The 27680-nt window shown below is 64.0% G+C and overlaps 1 protein-coding gene and 1 long non-coding RNA gene across 2 annotated transcripts in view; one reads left to right on the top strand and one right to left on the bottom strand.

Annotated features, from left to right (window-relative positions):
• LOC311613728 overlaps positions 1-27680 on the bottom strand; it is a 151761-nt gene that overhangs the window by 104024 nt on the left and 20057 nt on the right. The window lies entirely within an intron of this gene.
• RTN4R (reticulon 4 receptor) lies at positions 1703-27680 on the top strand. Its single transcript, XM_084867936.1, has 2 exons — positions 1703-2077; positions 25966-27680. Exons 1-2 carry the CDS (start codon positions 2053-2055, stop codon positions 27345-27347), a joined length of 1407 nt encoding a protein of 468 aa, XP_084724062.1. The 5' UTR covers positions 1703-2052; the 3' UTR covers positions 27348-27680.

The following is a 27680-nucleotide window of genomic DNA, read 5'->3' as shown; positions in this document are numbered from 1 at the left end:
AGAGACTGAGGGGGTGAGCTGAGGTCACCCAGCTGACATGCTGTCATGGAGGGTGGCTCTGGGGACCAGAAGGTGGGAATGAGGCAGTGCCAGACCCCATGGGAGGGGTGGGCAAGCGTATAGGAGGTTGTGTCTCATGTGCAATGGGTCTGGGGCGGCAATTCAGGCAGAAGCCCAGAGCAGGCAAGGAGTGATAAGAATCAGCCTAGAGAGCAGTCTCCAGCCCGTGCCTGCTCCTGGGCCTCAGGGCATGTGTCCAGAAAGCCTGGGGAACACAGATCAATGAGGCCCAACGGTCTGTCCTCTCCGCCCCCTGGCAGGGCCTCCCAGGAACCGATGGGTGTCGACTCCATTACAGGGGCGGTGATCCACCAGGCTCTTCCCACAGGGTCTCTCTGGGCTTGGCCCCCAAGACTGGCTGTGCCCCTGGACTAAAGGCTGAAGCCTGCTGAAACCGGTTTGGCTCAGTGGTAGAGCATCGGTCTGCGGACTGAAAGGTCCCAGGTTCGATTCCGGTCAAGGGCATGTACCTTGGTTGCGGGCACATCCCCAGTGGGGGGTGTGCAGGGGGTGGCTGGTCGATGTTTCTCTCTCATCAACGTTTCTAGCTTTCTATCTCTCTCCCTTCCTCTCTGTAAAAAATCGATAAAATATATTTTAAAAATAAAAAAATAAAGGCTGAAGCCTCTGTCCAGCTACCCCCCCCCCCGACCTGGCTCCTCAGCCGCTGTCATATGCCTTCCCTAGCTGCCCACCCAGGGAGTCCGTCCACTGTCCCTCATGCTGTCCTGCACCTGCCCACACCCTGTAGATGGGCCTTCCTGAACCCTCCTCACGACTTGAACCTGAGCAGTAAGCCATGTCTAGATGGAGGCAGGCAGGCTGGCCAGTCACTCAGCCCTGCTCAGCTGCCCCTCTGCCTGGCATGAGCCCCGCCTCGGGGCAGGCCCACACCTCCCTACCCCAGCCCAGGCCTACAGCCGACATCCGGGAGCCATCCAATGGGCTTCTAGCGCGGAGGGCGCTGGCCAAGGTGCTGACTCAGGGGCAAAGGACACCTGTCCCGCAGCCCGCGCAGTGCCTGATTCCCCCCCCACACACAGACCTGGGGCAGCTGCTGGGAAACCCAGGCCCCAGTCTCAAGCCGCCGCCGGGAACATCTGGGGAAGGGGCTTCAAAAGTCCCTGGAGCTTTTGAGCCTGTTTTTGAACTGGAAAGGAGAGCAGTCCCACTCCAGCAAAGGGGCTGCTGGGCTTTGGGGCTCCGGGAAAAATTGAGTGAGGCGAGAAAGGGAGCGGGCCAGGCAGAGGCGCCTCTCGTTCCACCCCCATCTCCAGGCCTCCAGACAAAGCCCTGATCGGTGGCTGGCCACTTTGGGGACTCCCCCCCCCCCCCCCCCCCCCCGGCACACACGCTGGTCAACCCCGGGCTGCCACGCCCTGGGTCCTCCCCGCCCTCCTCCCCCCACCCCCCCACCCCCGCCCCGTGCCCCCTAGCCTGCTCCGGCCAAGACTGCCATCCCCGCGGCCGCCGGTAGGGGCCGCTGCCTCTTCAGAAATGCGCCGCCTTTGTCTGGGGCCTCGCGGCGCCCGTGCAGCGGACGTGTGGCTGAGCGCCTCCCGCGGCCCAGCCTGCACCCCTCGTCTTTGCATCCTCTCCGCCCCGCAGCCCCGCGCCCCGCCCCGGCCCGCGCCCAGGTGAGCGCCCCGCCCGCCGCGAGGCCCCGCCCCCGCCCCGCCCCGCCCCGCCCGCCCCGGCCGGGCCGCCGGCGTGGGGACCGGGTGGGTTCCTCGCGCGTCAGACCACATGATCCCATAAAACATTCATCCGCTGCTCCGGATCCGCGCCGGATCCGCGCCGCCGCCGCCGCCGCCGCCCTCGCCCTGCGCGCCGCGGCCCCGCCAGCTCCTCTGAGCGCGCCCAGCCTCGTCCCGCGGCCGGGCCGGGGCCGGGCCGGAGCGGCGGCGCCTGGATGCGGCCCCGGCCGCGGGGAGACGGGCGCCGGCCCCGAAGCGACTTTCGGTCCCCGACGCGCCCCGCCCGACCCCGACGATGGTGAGGAAGGCGCCCGGCGGAGGTGAGTGCCGCGCCGCCGCGCCCCGGCCGGCCGCTGGGTGGGGCGCTGGGTGCGGGGAGTGGGGTGGGGGTGCGGGGAGTCGGGGGGTGGGATCGGGGGGGTCCCAGAGCCGCAGGAGCCGGTCCCGGTGTCCGGGCAAAGCGGCAGGGTCACGGGCGGCGGCGAGGGCCACCCACCGCAGTGGTGCACCGTCTGGGGCCGCGCGGGGGCCCGGCCCCGGGAGGGCGGAGCCCGCGGCGGCAGGAAAAGTTGCCGCTTCCCGGGAAAGTTGGAGGCGGCGATGGCGGAGGCAGAGGCGGCGGCGGCGGGTCGGGGTGGCCCCTGAAGCCGTGGCCGGAGGCGGCCGGGGTGGAGGCTGCCGACTGGAAGGAAGGGCGCGGTCCAGCCCTGGAGCGAAGCGGCCACGAGGGGGTTAATGGCCATGTGCGCGGAAACGTGGTGCCCAGCGGGGGTGGACAGCATCAACCTCCTGCACCCTGGCCCCGCTGGACTCAGCTCAGGACCTCTCCTGTCTCTGGGGTCAGCGGGAGGAATGGGGGCGTTGGCAACAGCAGAGGGATGGGGTGCGGGGCTCGGGCTGCCCCTCCAGGACGCCAGTCATCCCAAACCCCCATAGCCGCAGCCCAAGGGCCCCTGCGGGCTGGGCTGAGGGGCTCACAGCGCCTCCTCCCTGGAAGCCCTCGTGGGACCCCCTCCCCCTGCCTGGTACGGAGTCCTGAGAGTGGGGGCTGGGGACCCCACTGCCTGCTCTGCTTGGAGAGTGCTCCCCCCGCACCCCCAAGGGCTGCCCTGCTGCTGTCCACAGTGCCGCAGGCTGCACACACGTTCCCTCACACGTGCGCGTGTCGACAAGGAGGGCTGCACCCTCGCCGACCGCGTGTGCACACACATGCCAGGCTGCCCCAGTTGTGCACGTGCACACATGCTATGGGTGCACACCCGCCTCATCGCCCCCCCCCCCCGGCTGCACGCCCCTGGCCACACACACACACACACACACACACACGTACATAGCATGCTTGCTGGGATCTCACATGTGGGTGCCCCCCGACAGGACCTGCTCCTGTGCCTCCATGCACGTGTGAAGGGGGAGGCCCTGGGCAGCCGGAGCTCACAGAGAGAGGAGGCGAGAGAAACGGTCTACACTAGGATCCCGGTCCCACTCTGTCCGCCGGCCCCGTGTCCTGGGAGTCTCCCCTCCGCAGCCCCTCAGGCCTGTGTGTGTATGTGCAGCTTGGTGTGCGTGTGAACATGTGTGTCTGCACGCATGACCGAATGTGCCTGTGGACACATCAGCATGTGCTTTTTTTTTTTTTTTCCTTCCGGGTGTAGGTGCCCCCGTGTGCCTGGGTGGACCGTGGCCGGGTTTTGCAGCCAGATCTGCAGCAGAGGCCTCGGGGATGTGTGCTGGGGGCTAGTGCAGGGCCCCAGCCCAGGGTGTGAGGTGACAGGACTCCTGGACACCCCTCCTTTTCCCCCATGGTGGGGCAGTAGTGGCCGAGGGGGGGCCGGGACCCACCTGGGCAGGGAAAGCCCACTTCAGATCTGGAGGTCAGCGCAGGGACACGTTGGCCGGACGCCCCGGCCAGCTCAGCCGTGGCTGCTGCTCAGCTCAGCGGGGCGCAGGCACAGTGTGCCCTCCCCGCGGCTGACCCAGGGCGACCTCAGGAAGCCTGTGCTCCTCGCGCCTCGCTCTCTCCATGGGGCGGGGCTCCATGGTGTGTCAGCTACCTCGGGCATGGTGTGGGGCTCTGAGACGAGGGTGTGGGGGACTCCAGGCCAGGGCCCCGGGAGGCAGAGGCACACGGCCGGCTCCCCTACCACCATCAGTGTCCTCCTTGCCTGCAGAATGGGGACAAGCCAGTCACTCGGATAAGGTGCGTGAGGGTGGGTCCCGGGGACGGGACAGGCCCTGAGGCTGGCCACGCCCCTTTGTCTCCGCCTGTCTTTCCATCTGTGAGGAAGGAGCCAGCTCCCCCTCGAGGACCAGGCAGGCGGTGATGGTTCCTGGCTCCTGAGTGTGGGATGGCAGGACAGCAGCGGCCTGGATGTGGGGTGGGTCCTGGCTCCGCCACCCGCTGGGGCCTGTGACCTTGAGTGTGACAGTTCACCACGCCATGCCTCAGTCTCCTCGTTTGGGAGGCGCCAGGCTTCCCATGGTGGTTGTTGGGGGCACTTTTAGGCCGAGGCCCCCGGTGAGTTCTGACCGCAAGTCTCTACCTTCAAAATGCCCAAAAGACCACCATCCACCCGGTCAGCCATTCCCATGTAGGGAAGTCCTGCATGCCCACAGGGCCCCTCCCTCCTGTTTCCTGAGGGGGATAAAGGCCCCTAAAAGGCAAGGGGCATTGCAGAGGGAAACACGGCAGGCAGGGGGGCAGGGAGGGAGAGGGCACTCTGGGAGGTGGGCGGAAGCCACCTACGCATCTCCCAGGCTGGCGCAGCATCTTTGCTCTGCCCCTCGCCGGCAGGAAGCCTGCAGAACCCCGGAACCTCTGTTCCTCTCCACGGAAGATTCCCGGGCAGCCCGGGTCCTGTCGCCTGGACTGGCCCCCTCCCTGTGGTCCCGGAAGCTGCGGCCGGGGCAGGGGTGGGGCAGAGGAAAGGGAGAGAGGCTCAGGGAAGTCAGCCCATTGGGTCTCCACAAGCAAGAGGGCTTGTGGGATGTGTGGGAAGGGAGAGGGGGTGGGGAGGGGCCTCCGGAAGTTCTGTTGTCCCAGGAGGCTGCGGGCAGGCCGGGGGGGCCTGTGCTGTGCCTCCCCCCCCCCCCCCCCCGCCGTTTCTGACTCCCGTTCCTCTTCCCTCTGCTGCCCCCAGGCCTCGAAACTCCGCTCTCCCCCAGGCAGCGCAGGCCCCTCCTCGCTCCCTGCCCTGGCCTTGAATTCGCGGCTCCGTAGCTTAGCCTTGTCTGGCAGCTGGTGCAGCACCAGGAGGGTCCCGGCGGCTGGCGGAGCGGAAGGAATCCATCCCCGCCCCAGGGATGAGCTCCCCGCCCGCTGGGCCCGCTGCCAGGAAGTCTCCTCGGAGCCCCGGTCTGTGCATCTGGAAAGGGGTCAGGAAAGCAGCGCAGGGAAGGTGTTCCGTGATGAATGGGGAGCTTACCGAAGGAGTGAATGGTGGGTGAGGGAGCCGGGGTGTCCGCGAGTGTGGGGAGGAGGGAGTGACATCCTCCTCCGCCTTTGACTGGGCCTGGTCAGCACCTTTCATGTGCCCCACCCCCAGGCTGGTAGGCCCTGACCCATGACCCCGTCCCCCCCAGGGCCACCTGACCCTCTCTGTGGCCATTCCAGGACCAGGGCCTCAAGATCCATAGGACGCTGCCTGGCCACACACACCCCCCCCCCCCCCCGCAGCTGCCCTCTGAGGGCCCAGCCTCTGTATCCTCTGCACCCCTCAGGGTCCCCTGCCCTGCAGCCTGCCTGCTTCTGCACCGGTTTGCTCATTCAGATGCCCACGCATTCTCTCCTTCAGCTACGCATTCACTTTTTTCCTCCCTTCCTTCCTTCCTTCCTTCCTTCCTTCCTTCCTTCCTTCCTTCCTTCCTTCCTTCCTTCGTTCCTGGACCGTCAGGCCCTCCTCGGAGCCAGGCCCGTGAAAGGGACGTGACCTGTGGCCTCCTGAGTTTATAGGACTAAGTTCTTTGGAGGGCAGCTGGTCGCAGAGCCGCAAACGGAAGCCTGAGCCAGAGGACAGCATGCTGTCCACCCCCTGCATCTTCCAGCACCATCGCTGGAGAGCGTGGGCCTGCCAGGTCCCACCATACGGGTGTTTTGGGCTGCAGTTTCTCCTTTTGTCGCTGTATTTTAAACATTTTGCACATCGGGGCTATTCTTGTGCATCATGGGGTTTGGCGGTGTGCGTGTGCAGAGTCCCCTCCGGAGGGTGCGCCATTATTTCTACGAACCTGCCCTGGCCTCCCATTCTGCCCTGGGGTTGTGGGTCTGGGCATGGGAGATACACTCTACACATGGAGGCCCCCTTTGGTCCCCGAAAGTGTGGTCACACACCCCCTCTCTGGATCCCGACCCTTCCCAACCTCTCCAGGGCAGCAGATTCTGCATTTTTTCTCCGGGAGTGAGCGAGTAAATATGCCTCCATCGTGATCAGGATTCCAGCCACCTCTCTCCTGGCCCCTTCCCCTCGCCCCTGCCTTCCCCCTGCAGCTGTCCTGACAGCCCTGTCTCCACGTGGGCCTGTGGCCCTGCCCTCCTGCGGGAGGATGGAGGAGGAGCCGCCAGGCAGCCTCCCACAGCCTCCTGCCCCACACACACACACACACACACACAACACACACACACACACACACGAAGGACAGCCAGGCCTCGGAGGTGTCCCTGAAAGGCAGGGCAGCAGCGGGCAGACCAGCCAGGAGGAATGGTGGGGAGGTGCTGCCGGGGCAGAGACCAGGTGGGCCTGCAGGCGGAGGCGGGCCCGTGGGGCCATGGGGAGCGTGGGTAGAGGGGCTGGGGTGTCCGGAGCTGGGGCTCGGGTGTCCGGCTTGGTTCAGGCAGCCCACCCGCTGCCCTGGGGGTGGTCCCCAGCCCTCAGGTCAGCACCCGGCCTTCCTACCTGCCTGCCACGGATCCCGCGGCGTGCAATTGACGACCCGTGGAAGGCCGGTGGGGATGGAACAGGGTTACGCCGTCGAGCTGATTCGGCACAGCTGGGTTAAGTGGTGCTGCCGGAGCGCCTTGGACCAGAGCAATGGCCGGCAAACTCGTGAGTCCACAGAGCCAGATAGCAACAGGACAAACGATTTGAAATTTCTTTGGAGAGCCCAATTTTTTTAAACTTAAACTTCTTGCCGAAACCGGTTTGTCTCAGTGGATAGGGCGTCGGCCTGCGGACTGAAAGGTCCCCAGGTTCCATTCCGGTCAAGGGCATGTACCTTGGTTGCAGGCACATCCCCGGTGAGGGAGGTTGCAGGAGGCAGCTGGTCGATATTTCTCTCTCATCGACGTTTCTAGCTCTCTATCCCTCTTCCTTCCTCTCTGCGGAAAATCAATAAAATTTATTTAAAAAAAAAAAGTAAATAAACTTCAACTTCTTCTAATGCCACTTCTTCAAAAAACAGACTCGCCCGGGGCCGTGGTGTTTTGCAGAAGAGCCACACTCAAGGGGCCAAAGAGCCGCATGTGGCTCGCGAGCCGCGGTTTGCCGACCACGGAACCAGAGGGTGCCTCGGGGCTTCGGGTTTGCCCGTGGGGTGGGGAGGACTCCTCCGGCCCCCCGGGCAGCACGCTTCAGGGCCTGCTGTGCCCACAAGCTTGTTTCGGGGAAAGGTGTCGGCGGGGGGGGGGGGGGGGGGGGGGGGGTCCCGGGGAAGGACTGGGAAAGGGGCCTCTGGGCACCGGGAATGGGCGGGCCGTCACCTCCCACAAACCCCGCAGCCACGCGCCCGGTGGGCGGAGGGACGGCGCAGTGTGGAGGCAATGTGCAAATTTAACCTTTGGGTTTATGACTCTATTTCTTTGCAGCAAATGTCACGGGAAATGTCAGGCTGAGGCTGGAGCTGGGAAGGGGCCCGTCGAGGACGCGGGCGGCGTGCCTCGGGGCTCCGGCCGAGGTGGGGCTCCGGGGCTCTTGCCTCCTCCCGGGAGCCCTCCCGGATTGCCCCTCACTCGCTCGCCTGAGCCCAGCCTCGTGTCCTCCGTCTGCCCCAGCCAGCCTCCGTGACCTTGTTGAGACGGTGCCTCTATTCACCTGCTGCCAGGGCCCAGATGGGGCAGGCTCTGGGGCCTGCCAGCAGTCTCCCCTCCAAGACCGGGCAGCTGTTGGACCCGCCCGTGCGGTGCCAGCTTGCTGTGTGACCTTGGGCGACACCCATCCTCTCCTGGGCACCAGGGGCCTCGTTCCGTCACCCACGGCTGCTGACCCGCTCACTCGGTGCCTTCGTGGGTGGGAAAACACTCCAGGTCCCAGGCGTGTGGAGTCCTGGGCTCTGGAGGAAGTAGGGGAAGGGGTGTGTACAGGACCAGGGGGGTGGCTGGCTGGCCTGTGGCAGCTCCAGGCACACAGTAGGTCCGTGCAGCCTAAGCGAGGACCGGGGCACTGGGAAAGGGACCTTTGGCACTGGGAATGGGCGGGCCATCTCTGTGTGGAGGCTTTTGCCCGCTGTTCTCTCTGCACTGGCCTCATGCTGCTGGGGGAGGGGTGGCCCCTTTTCCCGCCCGGTCCCTGGACAGCTGCGGCCTGGGCAGCAGGAGGGTCAGCCACCTACCCCTTGGGTCTGGCCTCCAGTCCAGAACCACCTCCCATCCCCAGAGGTGTGGCCCGAAGCAGAATCCCAGAGAAAGGCCAGTCTCGGGAGAGCTGCGGGGTTCAAGGTCACCCAGGAAGCTACGCACCCGCCTCCACAGAGCACTCCAGCCGGGAGCAGGGAGTGGCCCTTGTGCCCACCCCACTCCTCCCAGAGCCTGCCACGTTCCTTCCCCCGTGCTCTCTTCTGCTGTCCACGTCTCTCCATCCGCCCTGGTGAGGCCTCCCTGCTCTCCCTCCCAGGACACAGCCAGGCCCAGCCCTCGTCCTCAGAGAGCACAGAGCTGGCCGGTCTTGCCCCTGCCCAGCTATTGGAGCTTCCCGAGGGACGAGGCCATGTGAGACCTGGCTGGTCAGCCTGGCAGGGACCGGGCTGGGAGGTCTCCCCGGGGGCCAAGGCCAAGATCCCTAGGCCAACTAATAGAAAAGCAGCTGGACTGTCCCTCTCCCTCTGGTGCAGTGAGCATCCCCAGCCAGTGTTTCCCAAAGTGTGGTCCGCGTCCCCCCAGGGGCACGGGAAGAGTTTGGTGGGGGTCCGCATTGCAAGGAGTTTGGTGGGGATATGCACTGCGCTGATCTTAGCTGCTCCTAATTCTACGTTCTCATGAGTTCGAGGGGTACTCAACGTTACGAAAATTATAGAAGGGGTACACATATGTCGAAAGTTTGGGAAACACCTAACCCAACACCCACCTCAGTGGATTAGCCAGGGTGCACACTCAGGGTGGTGGCCTGGGAGAGCTCGAGACAGGTCCCCAAAGGCCCCTCACTTCTCCCTCCGTCCTCTCGCGCGTGTTTTCCAGCACTATTTCCAGGCCGGCCCTGTGTCGGGCAGCAGGATCTCCTAGATTCTGAGACACCTTCCACCCTGAAGGTCCCCCAGGTTCCAAGGAGACACTCCAAAGCCCACAAGGTCTGCAGGAGAGAAAAATACTCTGTGGGTGTTGGCAGGGCCCCCACTGGACCCTCCCCCCCCCCCCCCGCCCCCAAGTCACACTGGCCCTAGGTCTTAAAGAGGTGCCGGATGTCCAGTCTCAGTGGCTCAGTGGCTGAGGGTCCACCTATGAGCCAGGAGGTCACAGTTCCATTCCCGGTCAGGGCACCTGCCCGGATTGCGGGCTCGATCCTCAGTGTGGGGTGTGCAGGAGGCAGCTGATCAATGATTCTCTTTCATCATGGATGTGTCTATCCCTACTTTCTCTCTTACATTTGCATATATATCTATATTTTAAAGGTGCCGGAGCTGCTGGCTGACGGGGAGGTGACGGTGCAGGGGGCAGAAGCTTGAATCCTCTGGGAAAGTCCACTGCCTGGGGCTGGGCGCTGGGGCCTCTGGTGGGTCCAGGGTGGCCCTAGAGGAGGAGGGAGATGGGGGGCAGGTGGAGAGCCTGTGGGGCCAAGAGAAAAGCAGGGGGGGAGGAGGGGGGCAGGGGCTAGGGCTGTTGGGCCCGTGGCTGTGGGGGAGGCTGCCCCCGCCCAGCCTCAGCGGGAAGCCAGGCCGCGGCCCCGCATGCTCCCCGCTGGGGCGGCACGTGGCTCCACACCCCAGCCGTGTCCAGGCCTCTTTCATCTCCCCGCCTCGGCCCCAATTTGTGTCAGGCAGAGGCTGACGCGGGGACAGGGATGACAAGTGTTCGGCTTCCTGTTTGAAAATTGGCAAAAGAAAAACTCTCCCCATAAAAAAAAAATATTCTGTCGACGTACCTCCTGGATGTCACCGAGAGGCCCCGTCGTGGCCGAGACAGATGGCGGCCCCGGTGGTCTCCATTCTTCACCTGCTGCCTGGGCCTGGCCTGGCTCCTGGGGTGGCCTGGGGTGGGTGGCAGCAGCGTGCGTGTGCGTGTGCGTGTGTGTGTGTGTGTGTGTGTGTGTGTGTGTGTGTGTTTCCCCCCTGAGCCCTGTCTCCCCACCTCCAGATCCCAGGAAACCTGAGCAGGCATTCCCGCCCACTTCAGGGACAAGGGGCCCAGGCGTGGGGGTGGGGGAGGGAGGGGCTGCAGACTTCCACGCTGCGTTCACTGTCCCCACATGGCCTGAGGCCCAGGCGGGGTCAGGACCCTCGCATATCACTCCTGCAGGACCCCTCGGGCCAGACTGTGGTGTGGGAGGGGAGCAGGTGTGGGAGGGGAGCAGGTGAGGGAGGGGAGCAGGTGAGGGAGGGGAGCAGGTGTGGGAGGGGAGCAGGTGTGGGAGGGGAGCAGGTGAGGGAGGGGAGCAGGTGTGGGAGGGGAGCAGGTGAGGGAGGGGAGCAGGTGAGGGAGGGGAGCAGGTGTGGGAGGGGAGCAGGTGAGGGAGGGGAGCAGGTGAGGGAGGGGAGCAGGTGTGGGAGGGGAGCAGGTGTGGGAGGGGAGCAGGTGAGGGAGGGGAGCAGGTGAGGGAGGGGAGCAGGTGTGGGAGGGGAGCAGGTGAGGGAGGGGAGCAGGTGAGGGAGGGGAGCAGGTGAGGGAGGGGAGCAGGTGAGGGAGGGGAGCAGGTGAGGGAGGGGTTCTGTGGAGAAGAGCCAGCCCTTCAGGGGAGGTGTGTGTGTCTGAGGATAGAGGGGGCATCCCCGAGGGTGCTACCTGAGCAAAGGCGAGGCCCAGGGCTCCTGCCTGCCAGGGCCTGGGTAAGGCCGGGTTAGGCACCAGCATGCTCTTTCTAACTGGGACTTGACCTCCCCTCGGTCCCTTCTGGGGGAGACAGGGGGCACTTTTTGGATGCCCCCGCAGGCAGGCCGGGCTGGGCATTCCCTGTGCCCTCACTGTGCGCCTGCTCCCGTTATCTCCACTCTCCAGGCGAGGGGATGGGTTCGAGAGGTTGGGAGACCTGCCTGAGGCCCCACTAAGGCAGAGGCCTGGGCCAGGACCCCAGGCTCAGGGCTTTGGGGAGGGATCCTGCTGCTCTCGGACAGCCCCGCCCACCTTTCCCAGGGCAGGGCTGCCCCGTCCAGTTCAGCGCCAACACGACTGAATAGAACAAACTAAGGATACTTCCGATCTTACCGGTTTGTGCACATTCTAGAAAACCTGGAGAAATACAGCAGAGTTTTAGGAGAGGCGTTGTGTTCATGCGCTCAGGCTGTTATAGCAAACTACCACAGACAGGGGGCTTCACCAACAGGCACGTCTCCTCCCCGCTCTGGAGGCTGGAAGTCAGAGGCCAGGCCTGGCAGCAGGGCCGGGTCCTGGTGAGGGCTCTCTCCCCGGCTTGCAGACAGCCACCTTCCTGCTGGGTCTCCCACGAAGACCAGCTCTCCTGCGTCTCTTCCTAGAAGGACGCATCCCATTATGGGATCCCCACCTCAGGACCTCATTGCATCGAATCCACCCAGCGCCCCGTGGATTCTCCCGGGCTGGGCATCCCCAGGGAATGCTGTCTGCACAGCCTTGGAACGTGCCCGTCGTGGTGGGCTTTTCTTGCATTCGCGTGGCAAGCCTTTATGGAGTTCCCACTGTGTGCTGGTCACCAGCGGGGGTGCCGTCCCAGGAAGCCCTTAGGGTCAGGTGACCAGATCGTCCAGGTGTTGGCGGGACAGTCCCGATTTCTACCAATTTTTCCCGCGTCCCTCTGCGTTTTTAAAAAAGTCCAGATCTTTGGAAAGAATCTTTCCAATGTTTCCAAAAATCGGGACTTTTTTTAAAACGCCGCGGGACGCGGGGAAAAATTGTTAGAAATCGGGACTGTCCAGCCAACACCTGGACGATCTGGTCACCTTACCTTAGGGGCACCCATAGACGCAAACAGCGCAGGCACCTGTTAAATGGGTCAGCAAGACGTAGGGTGAAGGGGGCTCCTGGCAGCGGATGGAGGTGGGGGGGGGGAGGTGTTTGAGACCCTGGGGTGGTTCACCAAAGTTCCCCCAGGTTCTCAGACCCAACCTCCCATTTCCCAGATGACAGGCCCGAGAGGCCAAGGCCACTGGTGGTGTCTGAGCTTTGCAAGGCATAGTGGCTGGGCTGGGGGTGAGCCAGCCTCATGGCCTGCTGCAGCCCTAGGGTTATGGGGGAGGCAGCGGGGGAGGAGCTGAAGGGGGAGGGAGGGGGAGGCGGGGTCTGGCTTCCTGTGGGCCTGACCTGGGAGGGAGGGAGGCCGTGGCCGCCTGCCCAGTGGGTTGCGGGGCTTTGAGCGTGCATTAACCGGAAGAGATGGAGGCCTGGGCCAAGGACGCTGCTCTGAGCAGGCTGGGCCTGCCAGCGGCCCTGGGCGGGGGACCAGGTCTGTCTGACCTGCGCCTGGGCTTATGCCCGGAACCCTCCCTCCTGCGTTGAGCTAGAGGAGGAAGGAATGGGGAATGCAGATGGGGGCAGGGTGCTGTGAAACCATTAGGAAAATTTGGGGGGAAAAGGCCGATGCCTTTTCAGGCTTAATAAAGTCAAGCCATGGTCTACGGGGGTGGGGAGGTATGGGAGGTCAGCTGGGTCCTCTGTGGGGTGAAAGGTCAAGCTGCTCCGGTCCTCAGGGTTCCAAGGCGGATTGAATGGAATGGGACCTGCCCATGCACACACACACACACACACACCCAATCCCTGATGGCCCAGCCGTGGCTGCTGATGCCTGTGGTGGTCTGTCCCAGCAAGGCCTTGGGTTTTGGGGGCTCCTCCCCGAGCCGGATCCTTGGCTCCGGGGACACCTGTGCCCTGGATGGGGGCTGCCAGGCTTCTTTTGGAGTTTCCGGCTGGTGTGGGGGGTGGGGAGAGACCATGCTGGGGTCCCTGCACCCACCTCTTACTGGTCCCCAGGGCAAATACCGAGAAAATGAGGCCGCCCTGCCTGGCCCCGCCCCCAGGGCAGCCGACCCCCTCCTGCCGCCTGGAGCGCCGGGCGCACCCGCCTCAGGAAGCAGCCGAAATACTCTGACCTGCTTTCCAGAAGGCAGCGGGCGCCTTCCTCTCCCACCCTCCGTGGTGAGAAGCCGCCACCAACAGTTCCCATCCCAAATTGATTTCGAATAAGGAAGAGTTATCACACACAATCATACGGGAATAATTTATCACTTGTTAATAAAAGAGCAATTACGGATTCACGTGCCCCCCCCCCCCCCCCCCGCCCCTTCCCCGGCGCTTGTGGGTTCAGCTGCAGAGACAACGATTAGGACCCTCCTCGCAGGAGCCAAAGGAAGCTTGTGTGTGCTCAGCCACGGCCCAGGTGCACCCTCCCCCGGGCCTGAGGGTCCTCCGTCCGGAGTTGGGGGCTCAGATCTCTGAGAGGGGAGCAGGGTCAGGAGACGTGGCGGCCGGACTGTGGAGGGCCCAAGGGCATAGATGGACTTTCAGGCTGGAAGCTGTCCCTTCTAATGTCTGGATTCCAGAGGCTTCTGGAGCCAAGAGCCTGATCATCCCTGGGACCAGGAGTGTTGGGGGGAGGGGTCCCCCCGGCCACCCTTGGCTGAGCAGGGGCTGACAAGGAGCAGGTGGGGCTCATCCCTGCGCCTGTACTGACCACACCCTGCTGGAGCTCCCAGCTCCACTTTCCCCTGCTCCTGGGAGACGCCTACCTCTGACCCCTGTCCGCCTCCACCTCCGGGCCCATACACATTATGTTCCCCTTTTTATGTACCCCTTCCGCTGAGATTTCGGGGCAGTCCTTTTAGAAAGGCAGCTCTGTGGTCAACTATATATCCTGCTCTCAAAGTTTAACGCCTGCGCCCCAAGCCCTCAGAGGCTGGTCTGGAAAATCGGTCCTCAGAGAACGCAGCCGCCATTGCCTCATCCTGCATTTGTCCCGGTGGCTCCCTCCACATTGCCATGGCTCCTCCCCCAGCGCCCCCTTCTTCAGCTCACTTTCCAGCATGGCTGTCTTGCTGCCTTCCGTTAAATTCCTAACCAGCCGAAACCGGTTTGGCTCAGTGGATAGAGCATCGGTCTGCGGACTGAAAGGTCCCAGGTTCGATTCCGGTCAAGGGGCATGTACATTGGTTGCGGGCACATCCCCAGTGGGGAGTGTGCAGGAGGCAGCTGGTCGATGGTTCTCTCTCATTGACGTTTCTACCTCTCTATCCCTCTGTCTTCCTCTCTGTAAAAAAATCAATAAAATATATATTTTTTTAAAAATTCATAACCAGTGTGTCCAAGCTCGGGTCACGTGAATAAACGCTCTTCGCTCCTCTGTTTGTTTTTCCTGGAGTTCACAGTTGCCTTTGTCTTTTTTTTTTTTTCTCTCTCTCTCTTGTCCTAGCTGCCACCCTCATGTGCTTACTCTTCATGTCAGGCGTTCTGTGGGGCCTCTGGTGTTACCCCAAGGAGGTCTCGCCCCAGGCTTCTGTCCTGCCACCCCCACCTGGGCCGTGGAGCTGCGGACCACCCCCCTCACAGCTCCCTGGACTTCCCTTCATCACCCAACGTTTCTTGGGCCCCGTGTTTTCCTCCTTCGGGGTTTGTGTCCCATGTTGGCTGAAGCACAGTCTCCTCTAGCTCCCTGAGGAAGGCGCGGTGAGGAATTGTTCCATTAGTCCTCCATGCCGGCCATCCGGCCAGGCTGCCTTGGCCGGTCCAGAATTCCACGTTAAAAATCGTTTCTCCTCGAGGTTTTAAAGCCACAGCAGTGAGCAGGTCGGCGCCCAGTGTGCCGCGGAGAAACCCGATGCCAGGTAGCTTGTCCTCCGGGTGCCTCCCGAGGCCTCAGGCCGCTCCGTGAACGTCCTTCGCTGTGCTCGGCGCGTGTGCAGGGCCAGGCCATCGGCTCCGGGAGATTCTCTGGTATTATTTCTTTGGTAACTTTTCCCTCTTCTGTCTTCTGCTTCCGAAACTCCCCGTGTACAGATGTTGGACCTGCACGTTTGTCTTCTGAATATCATCATCACCCCGCCCCCCCCCCCCACTTTCTCTTTCACTTTTCTTTCTGTAAGACTTCCTTGACCTTGTTTTCTAACACTTCTATTGATTTTTTAAAATTTTTATTTTAGCAATCCTATTTTTAACTCCCAGGCACTCTTCCTGTGCTCCGATGGCTCCTTGTTCGCGGCACCCTGCTCTTGTTTGAAACCCTCTTCTATCCCGACAAGGACACTGATCAGGTTTCCCCAGCTCGTCTCGGCTTCCTAGAGCCATCCTCCCTCTTGTCTCCATCGGCGCTCTTTCCAGACTTCCGGTCTCCTGGTCGCGTCTACGAGGGAGGCACTAGCGGGGACCGGACGCTCTGCTGAGACTGGCGGGGCTTGGGCCACCGGGCAGGGGCCACAGTTGGGGCGCCCCTGTCTCTGGGTGTTTCTTCAGGGGAGCAGCCCCATCCCCTGTTCCTTGCCCCATCACTGTGGGCCTCAGGGACAAACCCATCTCCTGCATGGGTGGCGGGTGGGTGAGGAAGGGGAGCCCCAAGTGTGCCAGGGCTGCCTGAGAAGCAGCAGCGACCTGACTCAGTGCCGAGGGCGGGCAGGGCTCCCTCCAGGCCCGTCTAGAGTCTGTTCTCTCCGCTGAGGCTGAGCCTGGCGGAGGCGGAGAAGTGGCTCCAGGCGTTGCTTGCAGCTCAGCCTGGCTGCTGCGCCCTCCTCCCACCCAGACCCCGCCTCTCCTGGCTGAAGCAGGGCTGCCAGGCCCGGCTGGAGCCGCCTTGAGACAAGCAGACAGTCAGCCAGGCTCCGGGATGCCACCCCTGAAGCTGGGCCTCCCTCCCCGCGGCTCCTCACCCGAGACGGGCTTTCCCGGGTCCGATTAGCAGAGGCCCACACCGGCCGCAGGGGAGGCACAACCCTCTGGCCACGGGGCTGGGCCCCTGGTGCAGGCGGTTAGCGGGGGTTTTTAGGCTGGAGGCATCTTGGGGCCCCAGGGAGGTGGGTGCCGGCCCAGTGGCCGTCCTCATGTCCCCAACAGACTCAGTGTGGGCCGGCAGCTTCCCCAGCCACGTGGGGAGGGGTGCGCCGAGCCCAGAGCTGCAGACCCCAGGGCCCACCTCAGCAGTCCAGGGAACAGAAGGCTCGGGCTGAGGACAAGGCCCTGTGGGGGTCGGGGGAATGCAGCCAGCCTCTAGCGGAGGACACAGAGCTCCAGGGCTGAGTGGTGGGCCGGTGCTGGCTGCCCCTTCCTGCTGTGTGAGTCTCTGGGAATCAGGGCCTGCTCTGGCCTATGGGACTGTGGGGTGGAGCCCGGGACCCTGTGCTCACCTCACCTCTCTGAGCCTCAGAGCCCTCGTCTGAGGAGTGGGGTTGACAGTCAGCCCCTCACTGTGCTGTGGGATGTGGTGAAACCGGGAATGAGGGAAGTCTGCACCTGGGGCTATTCGCAGGGAGGCCAAGGACCCCAGTTCTCCCCTTCCTTCCTGTTGCCCCCCCCCCCACTGGTGGTGGGTGCTGTGTGAGGCTGGGGGTGGGACGGAGGACTGACAGGAGAGGTCCCTGTGTGGCATAAGGCCCAGGTGCTGGAATGGGGTGTCCCCGGGCCACTGGGCTGCTCAGGGGTGTCTGGTGGCCGCCAGCACCGGCCCACCACTCAGCCCTGGAGCTCTGTGTCCTCCGCTAGAGGCTGGCTGCATTCCTAGGGGCCCCGGGTCAGCTCCCGGCTGCCTGGGACCCCGGGGCCTCGCACATGGCTGACGTGATGGCAGCCTGCACAGTCCACGTTCCTTTCGGAATTCTGGTCCGCAGGATGGGCCAGGGAAGCCTGGCCACAAGGGGACCCCACACCCCGGTGCCTCTCTCCTTTCCTAATCCAAGCCGTCCCATCTTTGTTCTTAAAGGGGACGCTGACCCCCCATCAGGCTGGGCCTGACCCCTGACCTCCTGGGAACTGACCAGCTGCTTCCCCTCCTCCCAGCCCAACTGGACAGTGTAATGCGAGTTGGTCAGCGAGCTGCAGACACCCTAGAGGAGGGCACATTATCCTGGGGGGCGGGGATTGGTGTGGAGGGGCTGTGGCCCCAGAGCCCCCTGTCCCCCAAAACTGTTTCCTCATAGACATGCCTCCCTGAAGTGCCACACCCTCTCCCCCTCCCCGCCCCCCCCTCCTCCCAGGGTCTGGAGATCAGTGCCTCCTCCCGCTGCCCGGAGCCCTCCTCCCTCTCCCCTCACAGCCAGCCTGGTTCTGTCTGTGTTTTAAGTTGTCCTTTCTGTGCGCGTTTGATAGCCAGCCCTCCTACGGCCTCTTGAGCCAAATACATGTTTTTCCTTCTGACCTGTGGGCTGTTTTCAGGCTCATCTCCTCCTCTCCTCACCGCCCTCCGGCCCCGAGAGATGTTGCCAGGCCCTGTCCATCCCTGCCGTGTGGCCTCGGCAGGACAGTGGCCTTCTCTGACCCTCGGTCTCCTTTTCGTTGGGGGTGGGGGGGTGTGTTGGAGTGACCTCTGTGAGGCCGTGGTGAAGGTGAAGGGAGCAACCCCCACGTTCAGCAGGCGCTCCCCATGCTTCCATCCTGAGCCAGGCCGGCAAACTACTTCCCTAAATGGCCCAACACTAAGTCATCACAGCTGTGTGGGTCACGCGGATGCCGGACCACTCCCTCCGCTGGGGCAGCTCTAGGCAGTGTTTCCCAAACTTCTCTCATGATGAGAACCACCTGGTGGAGTTGTTAAACGACAGATTCCCGAGTCCCAACTAAGAGTTGCTAAACTAGAATTTCTGGGAACATATAGTAGGTAAAATTGTATACTTAACTAGTGCTGTAAGCACTACAATTTTACCTATATGTAAATTGTATACTTATTTTTTCTTTTTGTAAATTGTATACTTAACTAGTGTTGTAAGCACTACAATTTTACCTATATGTTCCCAAAAATTCTAGAATTTTTGGGAACATATAGGTAAAATTGTATACTTAATTAGTGCTGTGAGCACTACAATTTTATCTATATATGGTACAATTGTATACTTAACTAGTGCTGTAAGCACTACAATTTTATCTATATATGGTACAATTGTATACTTAACTAGTGCTGTAAGCACTACAATTTTATCTATATGTTCCCCAAAAAAACTAGAATTTTGGGGAACATATACATACTCTAAGACAGTATACAATTTTACCTCTATGTTCCCAAAAATTCTAGTTTAGCACTTCTTAGTTGGGACTCAGGCATCTGTCGTTGAACAACTCCACCAGGTGATCCTCATCCTGAGAGAAGTTTGGGGAACACTGCTCCAGAGCAGCCACCGTAAGCACGCAGGTGGGACTGCCCGCCCCCACACGCTATTAGCCACGATAGGCAGCAGCCGGCCGGCTGGTTTGCTGGTTGCCAGTGGAGAAGATTCGAGGGCCCTTGGCTCTGACGAGGGCTGCAGTCTGGCCGCCTGGCCTTGGCCGGTGGCGACTCCAAGGGAGGATCTCAGGCTGAGGTGGCCATCCCCTGCCTCCACACCCTCCCCCCTGGAAGGTGATGGCAGCCTTCCCAGTTCAGAGCAAGGCAGATCCTTGGAAAGCACCCCACCCCTGGCGCTCACCAGTCCGCCCTGGGCTTCTGCACGGTCTCCACAGGGCTGCCCCCGCCTTTGCCACCCCAGCTCCGTCTCGGGGCCCCTGAGCCCCCTGCTCCGTGGCCGTCCTGGGACCGCTCGGAAGGGCTGCAGCCCAGCCACTCCGCCCAGACCGGGGCTGATCTCAGGCAGCTGAGAGGCAGGACGGGCTGATCCCGGAGGGCAGCAGGACAAGGGCCTCCCGGATCCGCACTTGTCTTTTCGTACAGAATAAACCCTGCCGGAGCCCAGGCCGCCCGCCTGCCTGCCTCCCTTGTCGATGATGTTTAACAAGGGCTGCGGGCTCGAGAACATGTCTTCTCCTGTCTCCTCCTCCACCAGCCCTGCTGCTGGGAGGGGCTCCCGTGTTTGCCCTGTCCCTCCCCTCCCCGCCACAGCAACCCCTCCGCTGTTCGCTGCCCCAGGGCCCTGACCCACCCAGGCCTCGGCAACAGAAGGCCCAAGAGCGCACTCCTGTTGTGTCCTCCTATGGCACGCACCCCAAGTGTGTGGTCCTATGGCGTGAACCTCGAGTGTGTGTGTTCCTACAGCATTCACCCCAGATACGCATTCCCATAGCATGTGCCCGCGTATGTGCCCGAAGTGTACATTCATGTAGCACGCACTCTGAGTGTGCTCTCCTACTGTGTGCAGCCTGACTGTGCGCTCCTGCACATGGCCCTCACAAGACTGTGCCCTCCGGGCCTCCCAAGCAGGGTCAGCTCTGTGTAGGTGGCAGGTGCAGGGTCCTGGGAAGAGGGATGGATGGACGGATGGATGGGGAGGAGGGCAGGACCCAGCATTGTTGGCGCTGGCGATGGGGAGGAGTCAGGGCGAGCAGCTGGGAGTGGGGGCAGGTGCATAGCAAGGCAGGATCCCAGGCCCTAGCACCAGGAGCACCCCTTTCCCGAGCCCCCTCCCCCCCCCGCCAGGGCAGGGGCATGTCAGCCACTGGCCGGTTTACCGTGAGCGTTCTCTGGGGACTCCGTCCTCTGATGTCGGAACCAATTAGCCAGGAAACTGATGAGCTGGCGGCGGAAGCAGAATTCTCCGGGTAATTAGCAGCAGGTGTGTGCTGGTGGCCTGATAGAGGGGCCGGGATGCCGGCCAAGTCCCCAGGGTGGACGGCTCTTCAGCTGGCGGAGCCTCCAGATGCCAGGATCCCCTGCCCCTCGCGTGGGGCTCCCTGAGTGCGGGCCATGGGAGGCGGGGGGGAGACCTGTGGGCTGGACAGGGCGAGGTTCCAGAGCCTTGCAGGCCAGCCGCCCAGCCTTGTCGCAGTCTCCAGGCCACGGATCCTGATCTTCAGACCGTCAACCTGGACCTTGACCCTGACAGTGGGCTTTAGCTAAGGTGACCAGACGTCCCGCTTTTGGCAGGACAGTCCCGATTTTTAACAATTCGTCCCGCGTCCCGTGGCATTTTTTTAAAAAAAAAAGTCCCAATTTTTGGAAAGGTTCTTTTAAATCTTTTGGACTTTTTTTTAAAACGCCGCGCGCGCTGGATGCGGGACGAATTGTTAAAAATCGGGACTGCCCCGCCAAAAGCAGGACGTCTGGTCACCTTACTCTAGGCCTCCTCACCTGGCATCCTCTGACACCAGGAGCCAGCTCGAGGCTCTGTGACACCTGAAATGCCCCCCGTGGCATGTGGCACAGTGGCTCATCCTATCCTGGGTCACGCTGTCACAAGTCAGGGTCTGCACCCTGGTCTCAGGCCTCGGTGCCCGGCGCAGCCCCTGGTGCATTTTGCCACGTGAGTGGAGGGTGAGTGAGTGGGTGGGTGGGGCCTCCCTCAGTCACAGGGGGTTCCCTCTGGCCTCCACCGCCCAGGCCGGCCAGTCCCCTCCCCCGCTGGCCTCGGCTTCCTGGACCTGAGAGGGGCCTTGGGCTGCCCCCCCTCCCAGGGGTGGTCCTGGCTGGAGATTTTGCAGGAGAACAGAGCTTGGGTTGAGGGGAGGATGATGGGTAAGGCGGGGGTAGGAAGGTAGGGGAGCTTTGACCCTTTCCTGCGCAGCAAGGCCTCTCACAGGCCTGGCGCCATGACATCAGGACTGCTCCTTGCCCTGGGGCTGTGAGTGAGCGGATCCCCCCCAACCCCCCGACCAAAACTCAGTTTTCTCAGCTGTCAAATGGGTAAATTAGCTGGACCTCTCGGGGAGTTAGCAGACAGAGTTAGTCTGGGCCTGGCCCGCTGGCCCTGGGTCACACCCGTGCCCCAGGGCATTCCGGAGGCTGGCCTTGCCAGCTCTGCCTGAGTCTCAGTGCGACAGCGGGCAGGCTCCGCCCAGGCCGGCCTCAGTTTCCCCCACTGCACACAGCTTGGCCGGAGACCGACCAGCCCTGGCTCCAGCACCCTCCCGCCATGGCGGTGACTTGGCCCATATGGACCAGGCCCTCTCCTGCGGCCACAGATGGGAAGACCAATAAGGGCACAGCGGCAGCAGGGGTGTCAGCCACACCCCTTCCCCCCTTCCAGGGTGGGCTGCCCGCACTGGAGCTGCTGTCACTCCCCCCGCCCCGGCACCTGGAGTCGGGGGAGAGCCTGGGAAATGCATCGAGCATGCACGCTGCCCCTGCACAGGCCTGAGCGCCCCCGACGGGCGGAAGGTGGGTGGCGAGTGTGAGAGGCGAGTGAAGACCGAGGGGGGACAGACGGGAGACGGAGGGTCGGTTGGTGGAGGCTGGCAGAGGGCAGGAGTGCGAGCACAGCCCGGCCTGACCCTCTGCGGCGTGTGGCCAGCCCCGGCTCCACCCCCGCCTGGAGCTATTTCTGGCCTCGGTGTGCTGAGCCATGGCTCCTGTTCCGCCTGGAAACTGCGGTCGGGGCCGTGACCCTTCACGGGTGGCTTTGGCGTTCGAGAGGGTCCTGAGTCGACCGATGTCCTGACTGTGCTCGGCTGCCCAGCCCCTCTACAGCCTACTGGCCCCCGCCTCGGGGGGGGGGGCAGGGAGGAGGAGAAGGAGGTAACAGCTCAGAGCCTTCCCAGCGATGTCTCCTCACAGCCACCAATGCCACAGGATGCCCTGGCACCTGTCCACGTCCTCACAGCCTGGGCCCCGTTCCTGCCGGGGTCACACAGTGGCCGCTCTTCAGCTCGGGGGGCCCGGAGGCCTGCGGGGCCGGTTTGGGTTTGTGGGCGGCTCCCGTGGCCTGGCCGCTGGGTGTGGGGTCATGACGGCCACGGGGGCTCTGGAGGGGTGGGTTGTGGTCTGGTTTCCCATGAGCGTCGTGTTTCCTTGTGTGCGCGGTGGCTCCCGTGTGTGTGTGTGTGTGTGTGTGTGTGTGTGAGCCAGAGCCCAGCGGGGCTGTTTTCTCACCACACGTGCCTGGAGGCAAACTGGCACTGGGTGCTCACTGAGGACCAGGGCCCAGGGAGGCTGGCACAGGTGGGAGAGGAGGCTGAGGGCAGGCAGGCTGCCAGGCTGCAGCCAGCGGGCAGGTGGGGCAGGGGGCAGCCTGGGGCCCCTGAAGGGCAGATGGGACCAGCGAGAGGGGGGGGGGTGGGGGGGAAGCTGCAGAGGCTGGGGAAGACGGAGGACAGGGTGGAGGGAGAGGCTGAGGAGGCAGGTGGAAGAATGGGATGGGGAGACAGGACCGGGAAGGCCGTTTAGGGGTGGCAGTCCACAGTGGGTGTGGGAGGGGTCCAGGGGAGTGGCTGGGTCCAGCCCCCGGGATGGGTGGGGTCCGGAGATGGCTTCCTATTTCCCGGCTTGGGCTCCGGCATCCCCAGCCCCCCGCCGGGAATGCGAACCCACACCGCAAAGTTGGGTTTGATTATCTCATAAAAAAATGCCCCCTTATGCTTGCTCAGCAGAGGGGTTGCCATGGAGACCAGCGGGCAGGCCCCAAGGGGGGCCGGGTTGGAGCCAATTACTGTAGCTGCTGCGAGGAGAGAGCCCACCGCCCGCCCCGCGCTGGCAGCGGGGCCCGCGCGCGCGAGGACGGAGCCTCAGAAGTTGGTTTCTGGAAAGCAATTGGCTCAGCGAGAGTGGAGCCGTGTCTCTGTGCCCGGTGCCCACTTCCTGGCAGGGCTGGGCCGCTTGGCCGCTCTGCCAGCCACTCCCAAGGGCGGGGCAGCTAAGCCCGGGAACCTTGCCTGGATATAGCCCCGAGCTCAAGTCTCCTGAGGGGGCCCGGGCTGGCGAGGGCTGGAGGCCAGAGCCGCCGGCCCCCATTCTGGGGAAGTCAGCTGAACCTGACACCACCCAAGTTCACACACCACGGCTGCCGGCCCCGGAGCCATGGGCGCGGGGCGGGGGAGGTGGCAGGCGTGGTCATGATGGGTGGCTGGTGACCCAGCGGGCCGGCGGTGTGCGGCCTGGTAGCTGTGGCATGTCTGGTGGCATGGCATAGACATGATGTGGCCTGCCCTCAGTGCTGAGGGGGGCTCAGAGCCTGGCCCAGTGGGTGAGTACCCGCACCCCACTCCCCCCACCCCCACCGAGGCCTCGGAGAATGGAAGGGTGTTTTCCTAGCACAGTTACACCCCGTGACAGCAGGCGAGAGGCCTGACTTCCGGAGGAGAGGGTGTCAGCTGTGCAAACAGCCCTCAGCCAGGGCACCCCTCCGCCTCCCGCCCAGGGCCAGCCAGGAGGGGTGCCCAGGGCCAGCCAGGAGGGGTGCCCAGAGCCAGCCAGGAGGGGTGCCCAGGGCCAGCCAGGAGGGGTGCCCAGAGCCAGCCAGGAGGGGTGCCCAGGGCCAGCCAGGAGGGGTGCCCAGGGCCAGCCAGGAGGGGTGCCCAGGGCCAGCCAGGAGGGGTGCCCAGGGCCAGCCAGGAGGGGTGCCCAGGGCCAGCCAGGAGGGGTGCCCAGGGCCAGCCAGGAGGGGTGCCCAGGGCCAGCCAGGAGGGGTGCCCAGGGCCAGCCAGGAGGGGTGCCCAGGGCCAGCCAGGAGGGGTGCCCAGGGCTTGAGGGGGAATCCTGGGCCCGGCCTGCTTCTCTGGATCCCTGTCCTGAGGCTGCTATGTCCCCAGCAGCTGACCGGGGACATAGAAGGTCCCCTGACTGTGGGGAGGGGGCATCCAGGACCTGGGGACCAGAGTCCAGGAGGGCACACCCCTGTGACCACTGTACATGCCAGTTTGCTGAGAGACTCTGAGCTGAAGGTGAGCGTCTGGACCAGCCCCGGCAGAGAGGACCCAGCAGGGGGGTGAGCGGGGGGCCCCCCAAGGTCACGGCTCGGGGTGGGGGACGCTAGCCTATGGTCCTCTCCTTCCTCCCTCCTGGCTCCAGCCCCAGCACTTAGCCCCTCTCCTGTCTGCAGAATCCTGCGCTCAGCCAGCTGCCAAGGAAGGTGTTGGCTGTCAGGGCAGGTGTTAGCTGATAACTCACATGTTAGCTGATAAGCCGTAACCCTCCCGGGCGGGAGGTGTCCCATTTTAATAGACTCACTCCCGGAGGCAGAGAGGACCTTCAGCATTCACAGAGGGGAGCTCTGACGGGGGGATGATAGGCCCTGAGCTTAGCTGGCGAGACCGGGGCAGGGTGCATCCCCTGCGAGGGGCTTCCTGCCTAGGGTAGGTCACTGGGGAGGCCCCTGTATGCCTGGCCCCTCAGCGGGGGAGGAAGAATGGGGGTGTAGCCCCCTGGGGCTGGGGTAGGACGCGTTGAGAGTGTGCCTGGGCAGGAAGGAGGGCTGAGGGCGGTTGGGGTTGGGCAGGGATTGCTGGGCTGGTAAGGGGTGAGCTGCTCAGCTGGGGAGGAGACCAAGCAGCAAACGAGGCTGAGAGGAGGCCGCAGGGGTTGCATGCCAAGGCCGGAAGCTCTCCACGCAGCTGTGCGTGGAGAGGAGAGGACCCTAGGCTATCTTCCCCCACCCGGAGCCATGACCTTGGGGCCCCCTGTCCCTGCTGGGTCCTCTTTGCCTGGGCTGATCCAGACGCTCACCCTCCGGACACTCTGCCTGGAGGGGGGCTCGCCTTTCTGAGCCCTGGACCCACCTGCCCTCAGGTGTCCGGCCTCCTGACCCCGTGATAGGGTTGCTGGGGCCCAGGGGGTGGAACCCTGGGCCCCCCCAGGAAGACTCCTGGGGGCACGGCCAGGTGCCTGCTGTTTCCTCATTAAGCACAGCTCCCGGGCAGCTCTGGGCCTCCGTTTCTCTGGTAGCCTGGGCAGGGCACAGAGTCTGAGCCACAGTCCCCCCCTTCCCCCCTCACCTCGGACAGCCTAAGAGGGGGCCCAGCAGCTGACTGCCTGGCAGGCCGGAGCAGGAGTCTCAGCTCAGGGCTCCCGGGAAGCACTCTGCCAGGCTGGCCCTCGAGGGTTGGCCAGAGCCTCTCCCTCCCAGCCTGGCCTGTGGGCCGGTGGGGCAGGGGACAGGCCAAGGACAGTGCTGGGACCCTCAGGAACAGCAGGCAAGCCCAGGGGCTGTTTGCTGGAGCCCGAGAAGGTGTCTGCAGGCGTGTGTCCATCTCGGGAGGCCTGCAAGGGGGCCCCGGCCAGGCCCTGGCTAACCCCGAGGGCCCTCCCTGGTGGTGTGGAGCCTGGGCCTCGGTGCCGTCAGCAGGGACTCAGCCACGCCGGGCAGGGTCCAAAGGGGAGTCACGGATGTGCCTCCGGGCTGGCACCGGGTGGCACCTGCTCTTGGAGCACATTGCTGACCGAGGTTGGAATACCGGCCTCCAGCTCCAGGCCTTAGCCTCTTCCGGGGAACTTAGATCCCCTAGCACCGTGGTCGGCAAACTCATTCGTCCACAGAGCCAAACAGCAACAGTACAAACGATCGACATTTCTTTTGAGTCCTAACTGGTTTGGCTCAGTGGATAGAGCATCGGGCTTCAGACTAAAGGGTCCCAGGTTCGATTCCCGTCAAGGGCATGTACCTTGGTTGCGGGCACATCCCCGGTGGGAGGTGTGCAAGAGGCAGCTGATTGATGACTCTCTCTCATCGATGTTTCTAACTCTCTATCCCTCTCTCTTCCTCTCTGTAAAAAAATCAATAAAATATATATTTTTAAAAATAAATTTTTTTGGAGAGCCACATTTTTTAAACTTAAACTTCTTTTAACGCCACTTCTTCAAAACAGACTCGCCCAGGCTGTGGTATTTTGTGGAAGAGCCACACTCAAGGGGCCAAAGAGCCGCATGTGGCTCGAGAGCCGCGGTTTGCCGACCACAGCCCTAGCAGGTTCCGCTTGGCAGGTCCCCCAGCAGGGCTCACAGCCCCTGAGCTCCCAGGGGTGACCGCATGTCCTGGGGCAGCCTGGCTGCCCAGCACAACCCCCGCCCCACACAGGGCTCCCCTGCCCGCTAACCGCCCTCTCTTCCGCCCACAGGGAGCCGGCTGCTGGCCTGGGTGGTGTGGCTGCAGGTGTGGCGGGTGGCGGCCCCGTGCCCGGGGGCCTGCGTGTGCTACAACGAGCCCAAGGTGACCACGGGCTGCCCCCAGCAGGGCCTGCAGGCCGTGCCCGACGACATCCCCGCGGCCAGCCAGCGCGTCTTCCTGCACGGCAACCGCATCGCCCAGGTGCCGGCCGCCGCCTTCCGCGCCTGCCGCAACCTCACCATCCTGTGGCTGCACTCGAACGCGCTCACCCGCATCGACGCCGCCGCCTTCGCCGGCCTGGCCCTCCTGGAGCAGCTGGACCTCAGCGACAACGGGCAGCTGGGCGCCGTGGACCCCGCCACCTTCCGCGGCCTGGGCCGCCTGCACACCCTGCACCTGGACCGCTGCGGCCTGCGGGAGCTGGGCCCCGGCCTGTTCCGCGGCCTGGCCGCCCTGCAGTACCTCTACCTGCAGGACAACGGGCTGCAGGCGCTGCCCGACGACGCCTTCCGAGACCTGGGCAACCTCACGCACCTCTTCCTGCATGGCAACCGCATCCCCAGCGTGCCCGAGCGCGCCCTGCGCGGCCTGCACAGCCTCGACCGCCTCCTGCTGCACCAGAACCGCGTGGCCCGCGTGCACCCGCACGCCTTCCGCGACCTCGGCCGCCTCATGACGCTCTACCTGTTCGCCAACAACCTCTCGGCGCTGCCCGCCGAGGCCCTGGCGCCCCTGCGCGCCCTGCAGTACCTGCGGCTCAACGACAACCCCTGGGTGTGCGACTGCCGGGCCCGCCCGCTCTGGGCCTGGCTGCGCCAGTTCCGCGGCTCCTCGTCCGAGCTGCCCTGCAGCCTGCCCCGCCGCCTGGCCGGCCGGGACCTCAAGCGCCTGGCGGCCACGGACCTGGAGGGCTGCGCCTCCCGCGCCGCCTGGACCGGCGCCGAGGAGCCGCTGCTGGGGCTCCCCAAGTGCTGCCAGCCGGACGCCGCCGACAAGGCCTCGGTGCTGGAGGCCGGGAGCCCGGCCTCGGCGGGCAATGCGCTCAAGGGACGCATGCCGCCGCCCGGCGGTGACAGCCCTCCGGGCAACAGCTCTGGCCCCAGGCACATCAACGACTCCCCCTTCGGGACCCTGCCCGGCTCGGCCGAGCCCCCGCTCCCCGGGCTGCGGCCCCAGGGCTCGGAGCCACCGGGCCTCCCCACCGTGGGGCCCCGCCGCCGGAGGCCGGGCTGCTCCCGGAAGAACCGTACCCGCAGCCAGTGCCACCTGGGCCAGGCGGGCAGCGGGGGCGCGGGCGAGGCAGAGGGCTCGGGGGCCCTTCCCGGCCTCGCCTGCAGCCTTGCCCCGCTCGGCCTGGCCCTGGCGCTGTGGACCATGCTCAGGCCCTGCTGACCAGCCCCCCTGCCGGTGGAGAGCAAGGCCTTCCTCCCTCCGCAGCCGGGGGTGTGTACATACGGGGTCCCCTCCGTGCTGCCAGCCAGCCCCGGGAGCAGGCCCGAGGGGCAGCCAGGCCCTCCCTGATGGACGCCTTCCTCCCCCCACACGCCCCCCAGACCCATCTCCACGCCATCATGTTTACAGGGAGCAGCGGCAGTGTTTGTTCCAGAACACTGCCTCCCGCCGCCGGCCCGCGAGATACAGAAAAAAAAAAAAAAAAAAAGCATTTTATTTTACTTGTGTAAAAATACTGGGGCAGTGTGGAATAAAGAGCTCTTTTGTAAGCGG

The sequence above is a fragment of the Pipistrellus hanaki genome (assembly GCF_964339955.1).
Source record: "Pipistrellus hanaki genome assembly, chromosome: 19".
Taxonomy (NCBI): Eukaryota; Metazoa; Chordata; class Mammalia; order Chiroptera; family Vespertilionidae; genus Pipistrellus; species Pipistrellus hanaki.
The sequence above is the reverse complement of the archived record's forward strand: the minus strand, read 5'-3'. Positions and strand labels throughout refer to the sequence as shown.